Raw genomic sequence first — 14,059 nt, 5'->3', positions numbered from 1 at the left:
TACTATTTTTTGGATTACTTAAAATATAGAATAAGGAGCCCTGGGAGAGGGGCGGTGCCCTATTCCCAGATGCTAATATTTATGTACATGAGTTTTATCAAATACTTGGATAAATTACATAAAATGCTAATTTTTGCCCATTTTCTTCATCTTTCTCTTCTTGCCAATAAGATGTTGAACATTCTTGTTCTCAGAAGCCGGGTCAGCTTCATCTCTAGTTCGCTTCCCCAGTTTCTTTTCTGGCTCAGCAACAGTAGATTCAGATTGATCACCAGAACTTGATTTCGCCCTTTTTTCTTGGGCGACCCTCACTCGCTCTTGGGTCTCACGTCTCCTTCGAACAACTTGAGCGTTTTCAATTGCGAATTCAACAACCAATCGACGTCTTGTACTTTCCGAGAAATCAACTTTTTCTTCGATGCCTCCATCTTCACCTTTAATAAAGCCCTCGAGAATTTCATCCTTAGATACGAGATGGGCATTCATCCATCTCAACCCCATTAGAGCAGATCTATGATCTCTGAACTCAACAAATCCATATCCTCTGCTTCTTCCTAGACCTCCTGACTCTTTGTGCTCAGTAATAATCTTAGCTTGCCTAACAAGACCATGTTTGCTACCATTTCGTCCAAAAAGTTCCTGGAATTTGGTCGATCTTTTAATTTCCTCCTGAGTCAATGGTTGTCTCAGACCTTTCCTTACTTCAGTAGCAAATTCGACTACAGCCTTTCTAGACAAAGCTTTAAGAGCCCTCTCGTTCATAGCCCTTGGAAGATTCCTAATCGCCAAACGAGTCAAACTTAGATGCAAACTCGCATTCTTCGTTAGCTGTTGCTTACGCAAATCAAATGATTTTTGTCTGATTTCTAATTCACTGGGGGGCATAGTTTGGCCCAATTTTGATTCCGGAGTTATTCGGCCTTCATTCAATAGGAAAAGATTACGTCTGTCTTTATTAGGAGGCTCTTTACCCAATAGCTTTTTCCGCTCGTTAGCACTAGCCGTTGCCAATTTATCGGCAGTTTCACGTTCTACAGCCTTTGTGATTGAAAGAATTCGGCCCTCAAATACATATCTGGGATCAGCATCATCCGCGACTAAAAGGGAACCGGAGCCACCTAGAGGTGCCGACTTCACGCAATTATTGCAATCATCTTCATCTCTAAACGCAACGAATGCAGTTCCTTTGGGTTGATTGAGAACCTTGTCCATAACAGGCAAAGCGTATCTTATCGGCCCAAACTGCTCAAAATGCTCTTTAAGGCTCTCGGCTGTTGCTCCATATGGGATATTTCTCACGAAAACTGTAAAAGAATTCGGAGCCGGCCTTTGCTTAAATTTTGTGGTAACCTCACCTTCAGCATCGTCGTTATCTTCATTATTTTCATCATCTTCACTATCATCGTCATCATCATCTTCACTATTATCTTCGGCGTTATTGGCCTCATTATTGTGTTGATCGTTATCGGATACTTCCTCCTCTTCCTCCTCTTCCTCTTCGTCGCTTTCGCTCTCACTGTCATCGTTTACTTCCTCGCCTTGTCCAGACACCCACTTCTCTTTTTCAACAGCAAAATCTACAGCTACTGGCCTGTTATCAATTTTGAGATCTTTTGAATCCTCTATAGCTTTTAGTGCATGAGACTTCTTTCTCATAGTTACAAAAGCGAATCCAGACATTTTACCTCCAGCTTGGCGAGGAATAAAAGCATCAACAACCTTTCCATATTTACTAAAAGTTTTTACCAAAATTTTTGTATCTCTCACGGACCACGGTAAGTTTCTGACGATAAGACGTGGTCGTCTTTTCTCAACCTTTTGCACGACTGTGTTGGTTTCCTTAGGACCATCAGTTCCTCTTGCACGAGGTTTAGCAAATTCAATACTAATAGACTTTCCATCAAATTTACTTTTTCTTCCCTGTTCTAAAGCTGTCTGGGCATCGTCTGGATCAGCAAAACTAACAAAACCGAATCCTTTTGACAACCCTGAAGTACTATCGGTGACCACGACAGCATGTTTCACTGGGGCAATATTGGAGAAGAAATCAGACAATTTCTCAGAAGTAGCATCCTGAGGCAGCGACCGGACAAAGAGTTCCGATCTAGATTTGTCAAAAGTAGGTTTAGAAGGACTGGACATTTTTTTTCAACCTGGTCGTCCTACTGATGTTGGTGATAAACTTGGTATGAGAAGGAGAATATATTTTTTTTTGCACGGCTGGAAACTTTTCAACGTTTCTTTTTATATTTATAAAAGATAAGATAAGAAGAGAGACCTCAGATAACGATAGCAGATGAACTTTCCAACAAAATATCAGATTTCTTTATGAGCTAAAATAATACCTATTGGTATCAATGTACCTTCACTCCCGGTGTATAATGGGTTGAATAGTGTTTGTAAGTTTGTTACGAAAAGAGTGTCAAATCAAAACATCTAGCAATAGTGAAACTCATATATCGAAATAAAACAAATAGCCTAACGAAGTGGCTGTAGATTAGCCATAAACACCTTAATTATTTTTCTGAAATACTAAACTATTGTACAATCCGCATTTATTTGTCGGTAAATTGTAGGTGTTTATTCTTTATCTGATTTTAATTCATGGCTTGTGCGGCATGCGTATCGTCCGTCACCCTGGCAACGGGTCGTGATGTGCATTAAATGTGAACTGGATCTGATATTGTGTTTTTGTCAACAAATGAAACACAGCGAGTTATTCAACAACTTTCTCATGACACTTCATTTAAAGATACTAAAAATCTATTACTAACGAATATGATATCAAGGAGAGTCGGCGAGAAGAAATTGACACTCCCTAATACATATATCCATAACCTCTTATCCGATAAAGCCTACGGTTTGTTAAGCAGGTTCACGAGAGCCCAGATCTTGGAACTTGTCGAGCAATGGCTCAGTAGTAAGCTTACACTCCCGCCATTAGAGCTGGATGATGGTAGCGATATAGAAGAAGATGAAGAAGAGAAAAATGAAAGTGAAAAGAGCGAAACTTCGCTATCCGCGAAAGACATTCGCATGGTCAATTATCTGCGCGATGAGTTAAATTCTCCAGATATGCAAAGAGCGAGCAAAGCAACATTCATCCAGAAGATCCGAAGTGATTACTGGCACAATGGATTCAACCTCCAGCAGGTTGCACAGATAGAGAGTAAATGTGAGACAATATTACTTCATAAGGACTGACTAGACCTGTTTACTAACTTTAAGACATCTTAGAACTAAAAGAAAAACATACTTGGACATTTTCTACTCTATTGAATGGCGACGATGCGTTTATTCCAGTTATTGAGCCAAGAACATTTTTGCAAACGCTGAAACGAGCCCTTTATCCCTTAATCCTTGGACATATGTATGTTACTCAATACCGGCCTCTTTCGTTGGTTGTAGTAAGAATTCAACTCTTTGAGCCTAAAACTCAAGATCTAGATATGAATTCAATGGCTGCTCTTAGGTCTATGTATCTTGCCTTCCCAAATTCATCACCCTTTGTATTGCACTCGGCGATCTCGAGTAACGGGCCTGGTGGTGGTGGTAGCGGCAACTCCACTATAAATAGTATTCTGTTTTCTCTCACATCAACGCTTTCGGCTATCGGGAGGCCTATTTCAATCAAACCATCAACTGATCTTCCGACAAGAGCCCTACATACAATATCTGTTTTGAAAGGTACAAGCTCTCGAGGCTCGACTTCCCTTGGAGCATGGTCAATATTTGCTGACGGAATAGATGTTTCGCCTCTAAACCCTTTCGTTGGTAATAGAGCTTCTCGCAAGGTCAAAAAGCTCGAATTTCCGACAACTAATGATGCAAAAACTAAAGAAATGCGATCTAAAATGGCACGGATTTTGTTTACTGGAAGTGATGCCAAATCAGAGGAGAAATACAGATCAAGAGGTCCGCTGCCTATGGTGGAAATAAAGCTTAATAGACCATACGACCAAGAGGAGAGTGAGCTGGATAGTTTCCAACCTAAAATTACACTGCGCTTAGAGGGAGATGATGTTTTTGCAGGCATATTTCAACTTGCAGTCGATGGAGCAATTGATGTCACTAATATCCCTGGTTGGATGACTGGTGAAGAGGGGTCAACAACTGTGTACATTGGACGCACCGTTACCATATGATTCAACAAACTTTCTTCATCTACATAATTATTTATTCATTTTCGCTATTTATTAGCCTCTTTTTTAAGTATGCCCTATCTATTGTACAATTTTAGAGGCTTTGTATAATACTATCGTTGATGGAGACTCGCGATTGCCGTATTGATCTCATTAACTATTGCAGGGGTGGCCATTGGTTTCAGATTCTCAAGAGCTTGAGCATCGTTCGCATTGACCGCTTCATTCACAGCTCGTCGAATATCATCAACTTCGAGGCACATTTCGATTCGCCGTTGATATGTTAAATTTGTGCAGTATGAAATATAGAGAGCAGCATTGCGCTTGCTTCCGGCTTTGAGGCATTCGTTATAGAATGGTTCGTAACCAATAGGAGATTTCTTTGAAGTAGCAAATTTATGCAGCCCGTCCCAATCGTGGCGACTTATAAGGGCTTGTAGTCTGATCCATGTAAACTTTTTGTCCGATACTTTAAACTCATCTTTGAATCTAACGGCTCTAGACACCTGGGATATCTTTAATAGACTAGATATAGTTTCGGTTACCGAGAATCCCAAAAATGGCTGATCGTAGTCCTTTTCTAGTTGTTGCTGGTACATTATCAGGTTTGTCTGTTCCTCCAAAGCCTTTGCTTCAAAATTTCGATCCTTGATTTCTCGATAGCTTTTGCGAGATTCTTGGATCTCGTTAATAAATATATCGACTGAGGTCGATGTAGTGCTGTTGTAAACCCGTATTGCCTGTTCATATTTCATCTCTACACTCTCTAGACGTCGATCATCTTGGTAGTAAAAGTTCATCAAGAGCTCCTTATCATTGATTCTACAAAGGTGTTCAAAACACGCAGCTGCAACGGGGCGGTCATTGATGAGACGGAAAAAGTTTGCAAGCGGCAATTGTCTATGGATCATCATAACAACATAGTATATGAGACTGGAATTACCGCTCTTTATGGCCTCATCCAATGCCAGTTCATCTTGCTGCATTGTTAAAAGCAAGGGCACTTGCTTTTCTCGTCTTGGTTCTTTATCGGTCAGCTCGACTGCCAGATCCAAACGGCCTTCTTCGAATGCTGCCTTAGCTATGCTTTCATAAGCAATGCCGGGGATATTTGAAAGTTTGTCAGTTATCAACGAAAGTAAAGTCTTGTCATCAGTATCAGCGGAAACACTGATCTTGGTCTTAGCCCAGTGTTCGTATACAGGCTCGAGAGGGAGGTCCAAATGCTTGGCACAACTGAATGCCAATAGATGCAGTCTTCTAGCCAATAGTCTATCTATAAGCTTTTGAGGCCCCAAGGATACAAATTGCTCATAGGAGATCAAGATACCAACATCAAACTGCCGAACATTGTTTAACACTCGCAAGTGCTCACTAACCCTCAAGTAGTTATCACTATTATATAAGTCAATTGCCGCTTTCCCGAACGCAGCTGCCCGTAGAAGTTTTTTCTGCCATATTACTTCGAATTCCAGACTGGCAGCCTCTACACAACCATCTACTGCTTCAACGAGAGAGTCCTTGATAAGCAGAATATTTTCATCTGCCTTTGATGACTTCCTATCTAGTTGTTCTATACAATCCCTCAATATAGCAGCAGGAGTTACTGATCCTAGTCGAAATATATCCACAACCGTCTTTGGAACTCGTGTAAAAAAGTCGTGTTGCTCTACTGATAAAGTACGAAATCCATCAATTTCTGGGAAGACAAACACCGTCGAGCCAAATGGCAGATATAGTGAATGTCCTGAGATCGAATCTATTAGAGATACGTCTTCATCCCACACAAGTCCAACAGCAGTGTTACCACACCATTCAAGTTGGCGAGGAGTAGCCTCATCATCATCATGGTCGTATTCGGCTCCTTGTAGTCTAAAATCAATCGTGGTGACTACCAATTTCTTCAACGAATTATTAAAATAGGCAAGCTGTTCACCATCAGGGGATACAGCTATGTGAGATATCTCATCCACACTCTTAATTGGCCCATAATTCTTACCGGGACCGCCAGTTCTGACAGTCTCTTCTTTCTTGAGTTTGTAAACCTCAACGCTATCACCATCGAGAAGGTATACCACTGGTTCAATTGAACTGGCAGCGACTACCGATAAAGATCTACCTATATTATTGTCCGGCGGGACTACTTGCCATGCCTGGAAAATATTTGAAGAAGTGCTCTGAGAAAAGTCGTCCCCTTGAGCCACATTAGGAATTTCAAACACTTCTACGTGGGGGTCTTGGTAATTAGTGACAGCTATGAATTGGTTATTACCCAATCTAGCTACAAAACCAGACCCAAAAAATCTACAATCGACGACCTCCTCATTCTCAGCCTGATGACCTAGTGAAAAGTGGTTGAAATTACCCTCGAAGTCATAATAACATCGTGCCGTTCCATTATTTGAAACCACAATCAGCTCTTCTGCTTGTGACCACCCGATACCCCTTATATTGCCATTGTCCCATGGGAGCTTTTTGAGTAGGGTCCCTGATCCACTATAAACTAGTATCGAAGATACTTTATTTGCATAGGAAGAAACGATATTCCAATTGCTAGTCAACGCAATTGCACCACCTCCTGGAGCGCTGGCAGCTACACACCAGTCGAGGTTGCCAACATCCTTACTCTTCCACTGCATAGGATAGCCCTCAAAGTTCCGATAGAAGTCATCATCTAATTTTTCCCAAAGGAGGGCCGGATTTGAGGACATCCTGTCGTTTGGTTGGCTTATAGAGTAACCTGTGCAATGGCCAACAAACTCGGAAGGTACTGCTCGGATAAGATAAGATAACCTGCACCTGATACTGTGGTTTATACTCGGTGGTCAGCGCGGCTGATTCTGGCAGGTACCCGACTAGCGCTATTAACAGAGTAATATATGTTCAGCGCCACAATGGAAGAAATTTTGGAACCAGAGCAATCGGAGTTTGTAACTTTAATATCCTCAGATGGATTTCGTTTCGTGTTGCCACGAAAGGCGGCTATGATATCGGGCACTTTAAATGGTATGCTGAGTGCTTCTGCCTTCACAGAAGCGCAATATGGAAGAGTGCACCTTGGGAACATCAGTGGCGAATTACTGGAAAAGATCTGTGAATATCTTTGTTTCAATTTGAAATATAAAGACAGAGCCAACGTCCCAGAATTTGAGATAGCGCCAGAAATGGCCTTAGAACTTCTTGTGGCTGCCGATTTTTTGGACAGTAAGTATTTAGAATTTTGTGTATCCTTGATTCCCGTATTTGGTTCCCTTATATAAATATTAACAACTATCTCAAGCTTAAGAGTCACTATTTATAAATTATTTATTTAAAGTATTAAAGATCTTAAAACTTTGGAGCTGATTCGAAGGGATTTAAGCCCTACTTCACGGTTATAGGTTCACGCGGTGAATCAAGTGCTAGTCTCCTCTCAGCAATTGTAAATGCTTATCAATTCCAGGTTACAGCTCAGTCCAGGTGAGTAATTGTATCAACAAGAGCTAGAAATAGACGCGCTTAGCCTGTGAATAGTTGGTATCCACCGGACAATAGGGACACTTGAACATGTGAGTTGGACTCTCCTTGCCCAGAGACCTCACACTATCGTTGGCCAGAATGTGACCACATGGAAGCATCATAGGAGGGTTTGTCTCAGTGGTCTGTTCCTTTGAAACTGGACATACGAAAATAGAGTGGAATTGTAAGATTTCTGGAAGATCTATCGTTACTGGTAACTCTTGAGTCGTTGTCCACTCAGCTCCCCGTCGCTTCATAACTGATTCCATTTTGCTAAGAGTTGGTATTGCAATAGATCCGGCTGTAACTGCAAGATAAAGCGGTGACTGGGGCGGGAATCCCAGTAGGGAACAAAATTCAGATGCAAACATCATGTTGAGCTGTTCATATGTTGGAAATTTAACCACTGAGGCATATGGCGACTTATCGATAGTCCCTACATATAACAAAGCCGACATAAGCTGGGAGGTTTCCTTGAAGTACCGATCTTTGAATGCTGACAAATGTCTTCTTGCATAATTGATGGCTTTCACTGAATCGTTCTGTTCTATCAGATAATCAATATACTGTAGTCTGTGTAAGCTGAACTCGAGGTTGCTTCCCCTTGCCAGTAGGTCACTGCGCTTCAGTGTAGCCCATTCTATAGCGGGAGCCAAGTCTCTAGCCTGAATATGCTGTAAGATATCATACATCTTACAAAATTCACCTAACAAATGCTCTGGCACCGAGACACCGGTCTCCTTCATGAACGTTGACGCAACATCAAATTCCCCGCTCCTGGTCAAGTACATCACGATAGCCTTATTTATCAACTCTCTTGTAGATTGTAGCTGGTCAAATCTTGATGTCTCGGGTGCAATATTTGCGCCTTTGAACGTCTATTTCGTTAGAATCTCTTCTGGCCGCAGAGCAAGCAGAGCTTGGCTCTAAATCCCAAGTGCAAGCAAAATGAATTTTTATCCTAACTTACCTTTTCAAGACTTTTGCCAAATTTTCCAATCGTACCATATACTTCTTTCTCATCGCTAGTTATATGCTTTTTGGCTTTCTCAGCATGACTCTCTAGTGTCCGTATCGTCTCCTGTGCCGATTCAGGATGTGCCTCAATTCTGGCTTGCGCCGCCTCCAGAGTTCTTATCAGCGCATCCACATCGTCGATACATTTGTCATAGGAGCCCGACTTTTCCAGTCGAGCTATTTCCTTCAAAATTGCCTCCATCTTCTGCTGGAATTGCTCTTTGAGAGATCCAATGCACAACCCACCGCTTATAAATTACTACCAGAGCTTGTTCCCAGCTTAATGACTTAGTTAAACCACCCTTACAAGCTTAAATAACGCAGTAAGAATCTCTTATATAGTCCAGCTATATCAGATCAGGTGCTATGATATATATTGAGATAGTTTCTTCCTTCTATGTTAAATCCTTCCGTTGACGTTTGGGCTGATTGATATCTGCATCAACCACCAGAACATAGGGAGATAACAGTGATGCGCTATCACATGACATCTGCATAAATCTGCACAACACCAGACCCTTGCATGTCTGTAACTGTTTATCCAGCCAGCACGGTTCATCTTAATTGTGTCTCTCTTTGGCGAGTGCACTATGTGTGATCAGGTTCTCGTTAACGTTCTGTCACTAATTTGGAAGAGATTGAGAAAGAAGTTTCACTTGCTTTCACTAGTAATAATTTAGTGAATGCTAGTTGACTCCCACTGATAGGTGGGGTGGGGTATAATGTACGGCGCTATGTCGTCGGTAAGACGCACATGTTAGTAGAATACAGAGATGGTTCTCCGTAACCACTTCGCTGGCTTTGTTTCTCTTGTCTTCGTCCAACCATTTGAAGATTACTAGAATTTGTAAGATTTGTTGGGGTAAAAAAACTTTGTGCTCAAATAGCTAGACTCAATTGACCCTCTAGCACCTGGTTGTTGATCATAATGAAGGATACCGCTCTTATCGCCTTGCCACTCAAGGAAACCAGTGAGACTGACTGGACTGGTCCGTTACGACAATATATCACTGGTATTTATGGCACTGCTGATGTCTATAATGAAGACATAACCGCATTAAACCGTCTTCGCCAAGATGTTCGTGGATGTGCATCGGATGCGACAGGAAGAGATATTATTTATAGATACTATGGACAGCTCGAACTATTAGAACTAAGAATTCCTGTCAATGATCATGGATGTAGATTGTCATTTACTTGGTATGACTCGTTTACTCATACTCCAATCACTCAGCACTCATTGGCATTTGAAAAGGCCTCTCTGCTGTACAATTTGGCTAGCGTCAATTCTCATATTGGAGCAGATTCCGACGATGTTAAGGTATCATATGCTGCGTTTCAAGCTGCTTCGGGCATATATGCTTTCATTTTAGAGAATTTCCTCCATGCTCCGAGTTCTGATCTTGTTCAAGATACTGTCAAGGCACTTAGTAAACTAATGGTTGGTCAGGCCCAGGAGGTACTGACCCTGAAGCAGATACACGACAGTGCTGCTAAGCCTTCTACTGTCGCTAAACTGGCAAAAGGAACGTCAAATATGTACAAATCAGCTGGCGAAGCGCTCGCCTCTGTTCATACCAGCAAGTCATGGGGAGAAAAATCATGGCATCTCTTATCTCAGCTCAAGTCAAAGTATTATCTTGCCATTAGCTATGACTATCAGGCCCGGCATCTTGAAGCAACTGACAAGTATGGCCAGGCTCTTGCATACTTGAACATTGCGGTAGAGAGTTTCCGGGAGGTTGTCAAGCAAGCAGTACCTCTCCATTCACAATACTCTGATTTCGTAGATACCATAAAGGCTTACCAAGAGACCGCTGAACTCAATCTAAAACGATTGGACAAAGATAATGATTTCATCTACCATGAGCATATCCCAAATGCGGCAACTCTTGCTGAGATCTCGGGGATGGAAGCAGCTAAGCCTACTCCTATGAATCAGCTGTACAAAGAAAATAAGGACATAAGCCAGATTATCGGCAAAGAACTTTTTGAAAAGCTCATTCCTCTCTCTGTTCATGAGAAGAGCAGTTTGTATTCAGAGGAAAAAGCTAGTTTGTTGAGAAAGGAAGGCGAGGCTGTTGAAGTTGCAGAGGAAGAGATGGCATCAGCTCTGGAATTTTTGGATCTCCCCGCCTCGCTACGAATTCTACAATCCAACTCTGATATTGAAGCAGGTGCTGATCAGGATCTTCCCAGTAATGTTCAAAGCTGGGCTTCTGAAATATCTGGTAGTGCTAGTATTACATTCGCAAATCTCGAAAGTAAGAGGAACACCGTTTACAACACTATTAAAAAGGCGGAGTCTCTTATTAATGAGGAAGAAAATCAATGGAGGACAGCAAAATCTCAATACGGAGACTCGTTTAATCAGACCTCTTCTATCTCTTTAAGCTCTGCTATAAGTTCAGACATTCATCGGATTAAGGAAAGCCTTTCGAACGGTGCTGTTTCTGACCAATTGGTTCAGAAGCTCTTAAATTCCGGTAACGTTCGACAGGATATCGAAAAATTGAGATCGGGCCCATATGGACAAGAACTTATGGAGGCTTTTACGATTAGCGCACCCAGCACAAACCCTCAGTCAGCAGGATCAATCCCCAATTTGCTAGATCTTGACATTGTTGACGAACGTGACGACGTGGCATCACTTGTTGCGCAGACCGATGACCTTCTCAATAGACTGCATAAAGTCTCCCAGGAGCGCAAAACGCTGTTCAAAGATTTTAAGCAGCGTGTGCACAATGATGACATTTCATCGCTGTTGATTTTGAATAGCAAGGTACCGAACATTGAGGAAACGCTCTTTAAGACTGAGCTGGAGAAATTCCAGCCGTTTAGAACTCGCCTTGAGGCAACAATACATCATCAAAAAGTTCTTCTTAAGGAAATAACAAGTACTTGGAAAAAAGTATTAAGCAATGAGAGTGTTAAGCAGAAAACGAAAAGTAGAGAGTCTATCAAGGTTCAAAGGCTGGCCATGATCGATAGGTTCAAATTGGCATATAATAGTTGGAAGGCAGCTCAAGATGGTATGTCCAAAGGCAGTGAATTTTACGATGACCTGCTATCGCGCTCTTTGGGAATTCTACAGAATGCTCAGCAGTTTCATCAGAACAGAGGTGAGGAGAGAGCTAGACTTTTGAGTGCAGCCCGTTCGGCCCATAATGCTGCTACTCAGGATCAGCTTCGACAACAACTTGCAGATTTCTCTATTGCACCTAGACCTCATGAGTCCAACCCGCCATCTCGGGGAGATTTTAGTATCCCAAGTATGACAAATGCGCCGACCCTGCCACCAAAGCCTAATTCCGTACATAGCAGTTTTTCCGGTCCTTCACATGACAGCTTCTCAAACCCAGGTGGCTCGTACTTGCAGTCCTCACAGCCTCTACCACCTCCACCTCAGTCTCAATTGGATTCACGCGAATATAAGCCACCTAGTCATTTCAATAGCCCGGCACCGGCTCCTTATACGGTACCTTCAGCGTATACCCCTGCATTATACAGTCAACCTGAGAGTCAGCCACCAGTGCCGTCACAGTATCAGACGCAGTCATCATATCCTCAAAACTTCAACTCGCCGACCTACAGTTACCAACGGCAAAATTCCAACAACGGTTACGGGCAGTAGTTATTGTTGAGTCTTTACTATTGAAGTACAATAATTTCAATAAAATAAATAAATAATAATGCATATATCGACTTAGGACTTTTTGCTTTGATTTTTACGAGTGCGAGGTGCTCTGGGTTTTGGTGGTGGCCTTATATACATTTTTTCATCACCAAAACCGACATCTGACAATTTGAATAGACTTATTATACCGGCATCTACAACCGCCAAAATAACAGTCCGCCAACCTTCTTTCAATCTTTGCATCTGACTCTTGTCTTTCGTTGTCTCGCTCACTGGTACGGAGGCGAAGAGCGATGCTGTCTGATTAAGACTGGGCATTTTATCGTCACGAGCACTAACCACAACAATTCGGTAATCTGGTTTTCCTGGAGATGCTTTCTTGAATGTAGAACCAGGTTTCCAAACATCAAACATGACTCGGAAAGGAGCAGCGGGTTCTTCAATATCTAAATCAGAAACTTCAGCTTCTAGATGAGGTGGCCGGTGGCAAGGGATAATGTTGAGCTCAGAATATATTGATTCATAACTTCGGTAAACACTCCTCCAAAGTAGTGTTGAGTTCGAGGTTGCCGCTCTTCTCGCCAACTGGCGGGAAATGAATGACAGCGGCGAAACCACACAGTTGTTATACCCCATTAAAAACGATCTTCTTAGAAGCCCACTATAACCGGCTTTATTCCTCATATTAATCAAGGCCTCTTCTCGTTCTAATTTACGCTGCTCTAAAACCCTGAAATCTGGGTCATATGATGTGGCTCTCTGTACTATAAACCCAATCTTCCTCAAGTATGAATAGACTTGAAGCTTTTCAATATCTCCCATTGCTTTGATGCATGTTGAATAAACTGCCTGTAAACTCATTGGAGCTCCTTCGGGCCACCAACATTCCATGCTTCCCCTCTCCACTAGGTAAATGACTTCTTCTGGTAGCAACCAGATCACACCAGACGAGTCGGCCTTGCCCATAGTCATAAAATGGGGACCAGCTACAACATCTACACGAGCTTTTCCAATATAACCGAACCATGTAGCAGATACGTGATTCTTAGACGAGTGTTTCCGCTCTCCTTCCAAAGCTTTGTACATGGCGGCTCTACTCTCAGCCAACGTTGAGACCTGTAATCCTGTGCCATCCGGCTCATAATCTTTTTCTCCCCGCTTGGGTAAGGACTGGCCAGACCGATCTATGGCATTCAAGAATCGCCAGTCCTGCTGTTCATCACTAATATCAACATCGATATCGGCATCATTAGCTTCCTTCGACATTGTTGTGAATAGTTTGGAACTCACTATAGTCAAAAAGTCGGCATATCGGCTATAAATTTTACAGCCGTATATAGATAAGCTTGCATGCAGGTCCGTCCCTGGAAAATACTGGGCTAGTTCAAGATCTCGAGCCTGGCAGCTCAGTTAATTTCAATCTTGCTTTTTCCTTTTTATACTAGAAATTTGACGTTTCAGGTAGTGGTATATATATAGCGAATATTCTCAATTATCATAAATGCATGGTCCATCCGTACAAATATCTGTCTAAGGCTCCTTAGCGTAGCTTGATCTTACTAGGATTGCCTCTCCGAATTCTACAAGAGATCAAAAACTTAGTGGTTCTATATGGTTTGTAACTTCAGAAAAATGTTGTTTTGTTCTGTTTGGTCTACAGTGACTTTCTAAATAGTTCAACACTGCAATCTATCTTGAATAGCGCCGTACAGGGTCGACAGCAAGTTTACTGTTGATGATATATGCATTGATCCAGGTAGGCAAG

At 42.1% G+C, this 14,059-nt stretch overlaps 7 protein-coding genes across 7 annotated transcripts; 3 read left to right on the top strand and 4 right to left on the bottom strand.

The window, feature by feature from the left end:
* Positions 1-126: 126 nt before the first annotated feature.
* Positions 127-2,142, bottom strand: NOP4 (Nop4p; the record flags this gene model as incomplete). The annotated part of the gene is made up of 1 exon (XM_018879983.1): positions 127-2,142. One exon carries the CDS (start codon positions 2,140-2,142, stop codon positions 127-129), a length of 2,016 nt encoding a protein of 671 aa, XP_018737848.1.
* A 1,226-nt stretch (positions 2,143-3,368) lies between these two features.
* On the top strand, positions 3,369-4,145 carry CHL4 (Chl4p; the record flags this gene model as incomplete). Its single annotated transcript, XM_018879982.1, has 1 exon — positions 3,369-4,145. One exon carries the CDS (start codon positions 3,369-3,371, stop codon positions 4,143-4,145), a length of 777 nt encoding a protein of 258 aa, XP_018737847.1.
* Positions 4,146-4,255: 110 nt separating this feature from the next.
* On the bottom strand, positions 4,256-6,853 carry VPS16 (tethering complex subunit VPS16; the record flags this gene model as incomplete). The annotated part of the gene is made up of 1 exon (XM_018879981.1): positions 4,256-6,853. The coding sequence occupies one exon, from the start codon at positions 6,851-6,853 to the stop codon at positions 4,256-4,258; it is 2,598 nt and encodes an 865-aa protein (XP_018737846.1).
* A 183-nt stretch (positions 6,854-7,036) lies between these two features.
* On the top strand, positions 7,037-7,402 carry ELC1 (elongin C; the record flags this gene model as incomplete). The annotated part of the gene is made up of 1 exon (XM_018879980.1): positions 7,037-7,402. The coding sequence occupies one exon, from the start codon at positions 7,037-7,039 to the stop codon at positions 7,400-7,402; it is 366 nt and encodes a 121-aa protein (XP_018737845.1).
* Positions 7,403-7,624: 222 nt separating this feature from the next.
* On the bottom strand, positions 7,625-8,431 carry RMD5 (ubiquitin-protein ligase RMD5; the record flags this gene model as incomplete). Its single annotated transcript, XM_018879979.1, has 1 exon — positions 7,625-8,431. One exon carries the CDS (start codon positions 8,429-8,431, stop codon positions 7,625-7,627), a length of 807 nt encoding a protein of 268 aa, XP_018737844.1.
* Positions 8,432-9,585: 1,154 nt separating this feature from the next.
* BRO1 (Bro1p) lies at positions 9,586-12,291 on the top strand (the record flags this gene model as incomplete). The annotated part of the gene is made up of 1 exon (XM_018879978.1): positions 9,586-12,291. The coding sequence occupies one exon, from the start codon at positions 9,586-9,588 to the stop codon at positions 12,289-12,291; it is 2,706 nt and encodes a 901-aa protein (XP_018737843.1).
* Positions 12,292-12,363: 72 nt separating this feature from the next.
* On the bottom strand, positions 12,364-13,560 carry SEN54 (Sen54p; the record flags this gene model as incomplete). Its single annotated transcript, XM_018879977.1, has 1 exon — positions 12,364-13,560. The coding sequence occupies one exon, from the start codon at positions 13,558-13,560 to the stop codon at positions 12,364-12,366; it is 1,197 nt and encodes a 398-aa protein (XP_018737842.1).
* Positions 13,561-14,059: the final 499 nt, after the last annotated feature.

The sequence above is a fragment of the Sugiyamaella lignohabitans genome, chromosome B (assembly GCF_001640025.1).
Source record: "Sugiyamaella lignohabitans strain CBS 10342 chromosome B, complete sequence".
Classification (NCBI taxonomy): Eukaryota; Fungi; Ascomycota; class Dipodascomycetes; order Dipodascales; family Trichomonascaceae; genus Sugiyamaella; species Sugiyamaella lignohabitans.
Note: the sequence above shows the minus strand (reverse complement) of the source record. Positions and strands in the feature narration are given on the sequence as shown.